The sequence below is a fragment of the Sinocyclocheilus anshuiensis genome, unplaced genomic scaffold (genome assembly GCF_001515605.1).
Source record: "Sinocyclocheilus anshuiensis isolate Anshui unplaced genomic scaffold, SAMN03320099.WGS_v1.1 scaffold454, whole genome shotgun sequence".
Classification (NCBI taxonomy): domain Eukaryota; kingdom Metazoa; phylum Chordata; class Actinopteri; order Cypriniformes; family Cyprinidae; genus Sinocyclocheilus; species Sinocyclocheilus anshuiensis.
Genome location: NW_015548217.1, coordinates 2,129,798 through 2,140,134, shown reverse-complemented (window position 1 = coordinate 2,140,134; position 10,337 = coordinate 2,129,798). Strand labels below are relative to the sequence as shown.

Below are 10,337 nucleotides of genomic sequence, written 5' to 3'. Positions count from 1 at the left end.
CTGTTCATGTTGGTTTTAATATGGTTTTGAAATACCTAAAAAGGTCTTAAAAAAAAAAAAGTTTTAAAATATATTTTAAAGTAAACTATGTTTTTTAAATGTTAAGTCATAATAATAATAAGTAATAAAAAAAATCACATTTTTTTAGAGAGTCATGAGTTTGACTTGGCAGACAAAAAAATAGTAAAATTAATTTTATAATAATAAATAAATTATTAATAATAATTTAATAAATAAATAAATCCAAAGATTGTTTCTTTAAGATTGTTTATTTTTTGCTCATTAAGATATCAACAGGTTATTTTTTACTTGACAAATTACTTTCTAAAAACAAATAAACAAATTAATAAATGAATACATTAATCAAAATTAATTTTAATTAAATTAAATTCATTATAGAAGAGTTGTATTCAAGTCATTGTGCGTGCATTTTTAATGCATCACTAAAGAAATTAATAAATAAGATTAAAAAAATGGCATCACATTTTGCTGCAGTGCAGCAATGGAAGCTTAGGAGCACTTTCCAGACTCAAGTAATCAGTATTTATTTTTGAATGTAACATGCCAGATAAAATTCTGTCTCAATAAAGGAGAAAAGGGCAGGAACATGTTATTAGTGCATGTCAATCATGTTAGTACATGTACAGCTCTGTTGCGTTCCTTAACTGCCATCTCCCTAATAACATCCTACGTGCGCCCAGCTCCCTCTCCTTCATATGTTCAATTCAACGGCCTTTGTCATTTTTAATAACACAGTGAAAGCATCAGTGGCTAATGTGGTCTTCATTGTGAACACTTTCATTAGCTGTTCTCCTCTGGCATCTCCATCCCTCTTAAGCTCCGTAAGATCCGCTGAGGGACTTATCTCAAATCCGGCTCGCCGCGGGATCGCACCAGGCATTAACGACTTCTCTCCCTGTCGTAAATCTGCCAGGTCATTTCAATTAACATTTGCTGAGGTGTCCCAGCGCCTCATTCCCCCCCCCTAGAGTGGGCAACTCTTATCCCACTCTCTAAAGGTTGCATTTTCCATGCTTGGCTGTAAGTGCCAGATTCGGCCTCCATAAAGAGCTGTCTTTTTCTCAAATGCGGCATTCATCAGTCTGCATAAAATGAGTTATGGATGAAACGATTAGCACCGTGCCCTTGACCAAATTCCCCAGATTTGTTTTCTAAAGTTTGCACTGTTCATTTTTGAATTTGAACAATCAAGTCATGCGTAAAATGAATGCAAATGTGAATTTGTTGTAGCAATCAATCGTGCTTTAGGCATTTATGGCACCAAAATATTTAGACACGGCCCATTTAAATGGTTTTCTACTCTTAATAAAAGAGGCTCAAAAGGTTGGAATATTGGGAAAATATGCTATTTGTACACATATTTAAACTGAGAAACATTCCCAACATTGTCCTGGTCTTTGGCTCTTACTTTCACACTGTTAGAGAATGACAGTGTTCCAATATTATTATTGTTATAATAATATATTATTACTGTCATTAAATATATATATATATATATATATATATATATATTTCTCCATTTATTGTCCTTATTTATGTTGAATAAAAATATTTCTTCCTTAAGCTACTTTAAAAAAAATTAAATGTCTAATGCTTTTCTTAATCAACACAATAATGACTTTACAAGATCTTTTGGGGGTAACTTCTTAGCCCATAATGATGTGTGATTATTTTGCAATTCATTCGATTATTTAATTGGCGCACCATGTAATAAAAAAACCAGCCCTAGTTTCCAGGTTTCTGAGCCAGTGGCATAAATCGAGTTTATGCTGTTGTTTATTCATCAGGGTGTAAGTCACTCACCTGCACCGCCACCACTGAAAGCACCTCCACCGAGATCCTGTTGAACTCGTCGAAGCAGCCCCAGGCTCCGGTCTGCGCCAGGCCTTTGTAGATGTTGCCACACGACTGAGAGAGACAGATCGAGCGAGAGAAAGCACAGAGTTACGGGTGCATCGCTGGAAAGCATCAATCGCAACACACAGAAGCATGTGAAATTATGCGGGCGTCTTTTGTTTTCTAGAAGCGAGCTCACGGTTCCTGCTCCGCTGAAATTCCAGCTTATAAACAAGAACAACAAATGCTAAACAGACGTTTTCTGGATGGATGAGCAGCATTTGCAAACTCGCATTCATATTCTAAACACTCTGTGTGTGTGTGTTTGCAGCGCTGGCTGATCTGTGATCCTGAGGCCGTCTTCTCTTCTCTGCAGCCACAGCAGAAGAACACTGCGTCTCTATTATATGGAGCGCAGATGAGGCCTGAATACGGACATGGCTTCGGATGTAAATAAAGCCGGTCATTAGAGCTTTACTAATCTGTTGGAGCCCGTGATGGGAGAAGTACATTATGAGATGAAGGACGGGATCAGGTGAGGTGTAGAGTGAGGTTAGAGTTAGGAGCTCGCTGTGAAGTTGATTAAAAGTTGTTCTGATCAAAGCGAGACTGGTTGTGATGGGAACAGCAAACCATCGTACTATTCTTACCAGGAGCATTTCTAGCTTTTCATCAATAACATGTCCTAACATTATTATAGACAAAAGGATTGTATAATTGTCTTTACCGGAGTCGCTCGTAAACAATAAAGAGTTGCCTTGTTGCTAACAAGCAATAGAAGACATTTGCAAGTTTTGTACAATGAATTGTAAGTAAAAAATCACTTCATCCAGTGCTAATTTTTGTTCTCTGTCTTATAAAGTATCCAGTTATGGTGTGAGAAACCACTGTAAATTATTCAGACTGAATCGTGAACCATTTCAGACCTTTTAGCAAATCCGTTTGACTGATCAAAAGATCAAAAAGAGTAATTCATTTGCAAATTTGCTCTAATTCTAACTATAAATGACAGAAAACACATGACATGATTGCTGAAATCATATCATTATATTTCAGGTTTTAAAGGACACTTCATATTTAGTAATACTGCATTATTGATTTGACTGCACTGACTCTGTTGGATGGGAACAAAACTTGAACTGAATTGATCTGAATAATTAACTATTGCCTTCTAGAGCTGCTTTACAACTGAACTGACTTTGTTGTCATAATTGATGGATTTTACAACATTGACACTTATGGAACACTTATTGAACTGAACTGAATCAACTTTTAAAATTGTCTTCAGTTGAGCTGCTTTTGAATTAGTCTCATATTTGATGAAGTTTCTATCACTGATTCTGTTTATTACTGTGAACCTGCTTTGAAACAATTCTGTACTGTGTAAAACACTATAGAAGTAAACGTGACTTGACTCCGGTCAACATACAGTGATCTCCACCGTCAGACAATGATTTATTATTAATACTTCACAGCTGTATTTCACTGGGATCGGTTAGCAATGCCCCTGGTTTTTACTAGTGCTACAGAATACTCAAGTCCCATTGCATTGTGGGATACTGGACCGTTCCTGTTTATTCGTCATGCTGGAAATGGAAGATTAAATCAAGCGCATTTGCATCGCCTGCATTCGAACACAGGTGGTCTACATAACCCATATCAGTAAGATCTGGCAAAAACATATATGAAACAGCACAACCCAATAAAGAAAAGTCCAGGAGCGTGTACAGTCGTGATATTCTCTGTTCTCATCACCTTGTAGTCCATCTGCTCAGAGCAGTTGAAGACGTAGACCATGATGCCGAGGGCTCGGCCCAGGTCCTTAGTGGTTTCGGTCTTCCCGGTGCCGGCCGGACCGGCTGGGGCTCCGCTCATAATGAGATGCAGCGACTGCGTCAGAGTGATGTAACATCTGCGTTTGAGCCGAGAAAAACACACTTCAGCAAAACAAACACAAATGTTCAATCACATAAATACAGACTTTGCCAGCGGCTAAAGTCCTGCTATTACAGTGTGCTTCTGATGTGATCAGTCTGAGCAAACAGCTCGATTCTGGGAGACGGAGCTCTGCTAAATGGATCAGGTTTTACCTTACCTTTAACACTGAGTTTGGTGTATTTACTGATGGCCTGTGTACAGAACAGAGGTGCTTTATGTGTTTGAGTAAGGCTGTTTGGCAAGCCTTTAACCCTGAAGAGTCCTTCAGTGAAAATCATTTGCATTAGGTGAGGATGGCACGGTTTTATGAGATTTACACAAACAGGCAATGCTCCTGAATCAACATCCTCTGCTGGTTCAGGAAGAACAATCTAATGCTGTTCCTCTTTAGTGAATCGAAAATGTTCAATATGATCAGAACAGGCTGACTCCTTAACAAATGACTCTTGTGAGCCAGATCTTTATACTGAATCAAAACCATACAGCAGATCCAGTGGACTCCAAATGAATCAACAAATGACTCTTAAGAAGTTTTTTTTTTTTTTTTTTTTCAAAAGTATGGGCTCGGTAAGATTTGGTTATGTTTTTGAAAGGAAATGCTCACCAAGGCTGCATTTATTCGATCAAAAACATTAAAAATTGTGAAATATTATTACAATTTAAAATAGCTGTTTTCTATGTGAATATATAGTAAACTGTAATTTATTGCTGAGACCAAAGCTGAATTTTCAGCATCATTACTCCAGGCCTTCAGAAATCATTCTAATATGCTGAGATTTGCTGCTCAAGAAACATTTCTGATTATTGTCAATGTTGAAAACATCAATATTTTTGTAGAAACCGTGATTAATTTTATGTTTCAGGATGCTCTGATGAATAGAAAGATCAAAAGAACAGCATTTATTTGAAACAGAAATTTTTTGTAACATTATAAATCTTTACTGTCACTTTTGATCAGTTTAATGAAAAATAAAAAAACTTTTCCCAAACTTTTGAAAAGTAGTGTAATAATGTCTTACGATCCCTAATTTATCACATTTATCAAATACAAGTGAAATATTTTGGGAAAACTTATTTACAGGTTAAGTAAAACGACTATAAAGTAAGCGTCTGTGCACATGAATGACGTTCAGCGGCCGCCCTATCTTAATGGAGCCATCTGTGCCCCGTTGTGGTATTTTTGCATAGTCTCGGTTCGTTGTGAATGAAAGGCAGGCGTGTGACTCGGTCAGCAGAGCTCAGAGACTGACCATATGCTCAGAAAAGCGCACTGTCATTGATTTTACTATCAAACAGTGGCGTCTCTGCTTTGTGACCGTTTCAAAGTGTGGAGACGGACCCGCCTGAGCAACCCGCCATCTTCCTTTAGCACAAGGGCATCTGATGGGACACGCTCGCTCTCTAATGGCTCCTCAAATGAGTCACTACAAAGCTAAAGCTGTGTTTTTCTGGCGTCTCACCTGTCTGTGAGTGGCGTGATGACTAATCGTGGAGTGTTGCCCAGATACTCGTATGAATAGAGGAACTGGGCGTCGCAGATGTTGGCGAAGCAGTGCTTCTCTCTCTCGCCCCAGCGGTGACGCAGTTGGGACAGCCAGAGAAAGGCCTGAGAGTTCTCCACCTGAGGGAGATGATTATGAAGGATTAGCATGAGGAAAATATCACACCTGAGCTGGATAAAAACATTAGTGCGCTTCTGAGCCACTCTACGGCGCTTTCATTAGGACTTCTATTCTACTAAACTGCGGGTCTTCAAGTGAGACCAAAATATGAGCAATCACATGAGAGCACATTGAGGCTTGGATTATGGAGGCAAATAGAGGCAGTATTGAATATCCTCTTATGAGACGCCTGCAGGCTTTTTCACATGACTAATGCTAGTGCTGGTCACTGCAGTGAACTCATGCATCCGCTGCAGCATTCACCTCATGCACTGCTCAAAACTCAAACCATTTCAACTTTGGTCTTTTGAAGGCCATCATTGGTTTTCAGATGATTCGCATGACTTATGCAAAGCGTTTGCAGTAAATTCTGATTCTAGTAGCATTTAGGAGAGTCCCTGGACAATATCAGAAAATAAAACAGGTAACACTTAAAGCCTTTATATATAATGCCATATGAAGGTATTTTATTGCATTAATTATTGTCTTGTAATGCACCTTATAATGCATTGTATGATTTCATGAATAATAATTACATTAATACCTCATAACACTTATCTATTCAGCGAGCACACCTTTAGAAAGTAGATTTCATTAAAACAAACAACTAATTTCAGATGTAACAAGAAATCTGCAAACAGTATAATGCATTTTAACTTGGTTGCAATTGTTTATGAAAAATATAATGCATTATAATGTACATTATTGAATACCTTTATAGTGCATTATAAATAAAGGCTTTAAGTGTTACCAAAAATTTCATTTTAAATGAATTCAGATTCATTGCAATTATTTTATTCTATTCACATTTAAGCCCCGTTCACACCAAGAACGATAACTATAAAGATAACGATATTAGCGTCCACACCAGCGAACGATATCGTCTGTTTATTCTAAGCGCACATGCGTCTGCCGCTTTAAATTCTTGAGCTCGTTACAGCAGGATGGATTCTGATTGGCTGTCAATGTTTTATCGTTCATCAGCTGGAAAAAAAATCGTTTTGAAAGTGATCACAACGATATCGTTCCTCTGCATCGTTATAGTTGTGGTGTGAACTATGCTATTCTTTAATATTGAGAACGATTTTTCGAACTATATCTTTATCGTTATCTTTATAGTTATCGTGCTTGGTGTGAACGGGCCTTTAGAGTATTTAACAGTAAGAAAAAAATGTGTATAGATTTGTGAACAAAAATATTTTTTATTTATTTCTAAGCGTTTATCTCTCCTCTCATGCAGTATGAAATTACACTTTTGAGTATATATTAACTGAATTGGAAATGTTTATACATCTAACATTACTCTAATAGTGGAGAGAAAAACAATTCTACTTAATACAAGCTAAATATTGTCCATATAATATATTAATTGCTTTGGCTTTAGTACAACGACAATATTGAAGTATTATTTAAATACGTCATTTTGTCTTTATAACATAAATCTTACTGCACTACTATGCTTTAGCCTGTCTGACATTAAAACGTTTTGCAAACCCCTGCAGTAGATTACAAAACAACAGCATTTTTTTATCCTATCATATCATCTTTGAGTGCGACCAATATATGAGACCAAATCACATGAGAGCACACTGAGACTTTGATTATGGAGGCAGTATTGAATCTTGTCTTATGCACTCATCTGCAGATATCTGAAGGAAAGTCAGTGTCAAGGATGGATATGACAATAGGACAGATGAGATGGTACCTTCTGCTGAATGATCTTGTCCACCACGTCTCTGGCGTGGACGTCAATGGTACAGATGGTCATGACTTTCTGCCGGTCTCCGGTAGTGAGCTGGCCGATCAGCATGGTGATGAGGGTGTTTAACTGACTCACTTGCTTTTTATAGTACTCCTTCATTGCATTCTCATATCCCTCCTCCAGTCTGGAGAACGCCATTCCTACATCAGTCGTCCACCAGATCTGAGTACAGGTGAGCGCCACCTATCCAAATAAGAAGATGACGCATTTCTGTTCTGCACTAGGCCGAAATACATGATCAGCATAACAATAGTTAAAGGTAACATGAATGTCAGGATGTCTCAGTATTTGGTTCAGTATGTGAGTCAATGATACTGTATGTTTGTGTCCAAGATAAAGAAATCACAAGTGGCATGTTTTTAGAAATCTATTCTTTGTATTTATATTGGTTTCATATGGTTTAAAAAAAAAAAACTTTTTTTACGTAAACAAGAAAGGTTACAATTAATGCCTAAAATGTCATGTGTTAAAAACATCAAGTAAAAAGTAATAATATGCACCTTAATTTATTTAAAGGTTTTATAAAAAAAATAAACATATATATTTTTAAATTAAGTTACAAATATAACATTTAACAAATATCATTATATAACAATGTTAAATAATTTAAATTTTAATTTTTCTGCATGTTGGTTGGACCATGTTTTTTTTTTTTTTTTCATTCTTAGGTTTGCTTATTTATTCTGAGAATTAATAATAATAATAAAAGTTTCATTTTCAATAATTTCCTCCTTTTTTATTCGTTATGACATCAGGACATTCAGTTCACCCCAACAATTTTGACTTGCTAACAAAGAAATAACAAAATGAATTTTAATTCTCACAAATATATTCTTTTTATTTATATTGGCTCTATATGGTTACAAAAAATAATAATCTTTTTTACATAAACAAGAAAGGTTACCATTTATGACTAAAATGTCTTGTGGTGAAAACATCAAGTAAAAAGTAATAATATGCACTATATAATGCACTATAAATATATATATATATTTTAAATTAAGTTACAAATATTACATTTACAAATATCATTATATAACAATGTTAAATCATTAAAATGTTCATTTTTCTGCATGTTGGTTGGACCATGTTTTTTTTTTATATTTGCAATTTTAAAATTTATTTGCATTCTTAGGTTTGCTTATTTATTCTGAGAAATAATAATAATAATAATAATAATAATAAAAGTTTCATTTTCAAGAATTTCCTCCTTTTTTATTCGTTATGACATAAGGACATTCAGTTCACCCCAACAATTTTAACTTGCTAACAAAGAAATAACAAAATGAATTTTAATTCTCACAAATCTATTCTTTTTATTTATATTGGTTTCATATGGTTTTAAGGCTAGTACAAATCAATGATACATATGAATATAATAATACAACCTTGAATATGTGTGCGCATTTATGAAAAGGGTTCAAATATAATTAAAATAATACATATTTTTTCTTTACCATGACATCAGGCCAGTCATTTAATCCGGACATTTTTGACTAAGCTTCCAAAGAAATATCAAAAATAATTAAAACGAAATTAAAATTCAAACACGTTCATTTCAGAAGAGGTGTATTTAGTTGTTCAGTTTGTGAAGCTACAAAGAAACTGTCAATGTCACACATTTGATTAGTGACCTAGAAATACTGCAGAATGTTTTAATTTTACGTTTTTCAAATTCATTAAACTTTTATTCACAGATTTAAAATGTTTGAATCCCAGATTTGGTCTGAAATGTTTCAGCCCCACTGAATAAAATTAATAATCATGATTTAAACACAGACATCCACTGCGGCCCCTTCGCTATCGGGCAAAACGCGAACTCCCAAAAAGCAGGCCTTCATGAGGCTTGATTCTGTGAGCACATGCAGATAGTAATACTGCCAGAAATATCTCCAATTCCTTATAAATATTCTCTCATTCAGAGGAAACCGGCCTAGAGATGTTTACAGGCGCTGGTTCAGTACCTGAGCGGGATAGTCGAACAGCCACTGCTCCCTGGGCTTCTCCTCATAGGCAGCGACGGCCTCGGTCATCTCATGACGCACGGTGGCCCTCATACTGTCCAGAACACGGTTCAGCCACACTTCCACCTGAACATGCATTACACGGTTCCAGATGTGAGGAGGTTTGGCAGCAGCCTGATACTCTACATTGGTTCCACTAGAAATAAACTAATCATCCATGAGCAGACAGAGCAAAACTTCAGGAGCTGGATTAGATTGAGCCTTAATCCACAGCAGATCCTCCAAACATAACCACATTTATAACCACATGTGCTGGAGAAAACATGAGTGGTGTTTCTCTGTGAAAGAGCCTGTCTCTGAGTCTCTATGATATTCTGGACTGCAGACGTGACTCAGGTACAACAGTGGCCAATAGTGATGTCCGGTCTAGGAAAATGGACATCTTCACCTTTTATTCAAACATTTGATTACTGAGTCAAAGACAAGATGTCACACTTTGGTGTTTGCATCTGATTAAATTTACAAAACTGATTTTATATGCATAGAAACCATATTTAATGCAACTAAACTGTCTTGTACTAATGTTTCATACAACTTTTGTGAAAAATATGGGTGAAATAATGTTCATGGTCATTCAGCATAATAGATATATTTATGTAAAAAATGAAACAACATACTTCATCTGACCTGTATTTATTAAAATGTATGAAAGAATAAGTGACCATGCTAAATTTGGTTATATTTAAATGATTAAAAACTTTTTGCTGTCAAATGGGTAAAAGCTAATGGTTTGAAGGATCATGGCAAAGATTGATTTAAAAAATAATAATAATTCATATATATAGTATATACACCCAAAAATGAAAATCCTGTCATTAATTGCTCACCCTCGTGTTGTTCCAAACCCGTAAGACCTTCGTTCATCTTCGGAACACAATTTAAGATATTTTTGATGAAATCTGAGGGCTCTCTGACCCTCCCATAGACAGCAAGGTAACTACCACGTTCAAGGTCCAGAAAAGTACCAAGATGATCGACGAAGTAGTCCGTGTGACATCAGTGGTTCAACTGTAAAGTTACGAAGCTCCGAGAATCCTTTTTTGCGCAAAGAAATCAAAAATAACGACTTTATTCCACATTTTCATCTCTACTGCA

At 35.8% G+C, this 10,337-nt stretch overlaps 1 protein-coding gene across 1 annotated transcript in view; it reads right to left on the bottom strand.

Moving 5' to 3' along the window:
- The window catches only part of dnah9 (dynein, axonemal, heavy chain 9), a 101,452-nt gene that overhangs the window by 74,434 nt on the left and 16,681 nt on the right, over positions 1-10,337 (bottom strand). The window contains exons 20-24 of the mRNA XM_016440776.1: positions 9,183-9,378; positions 7,162-7,401; positions 5,256-5,416; positions 3,613-3,769; positions 1,825-1,929 (exon numbers count right to left, since the gene is read on the bottom strand). Of these exons, the coding sequence (XP_016296262.1) occupies positions 1,825-1,929; positions 3,613-3,769; positions 5,256-5,416; positions 7,162-7,401; positions 9,183-9,378 (859 nt within the window). The remainder of the gene's footprint in view (positions 1-1,824; positions 1,930-3,612; positions 3,770-5,255; positions 5,417-7,161; positions 7,402-9,182; positions 9,379-10,337) is intronic.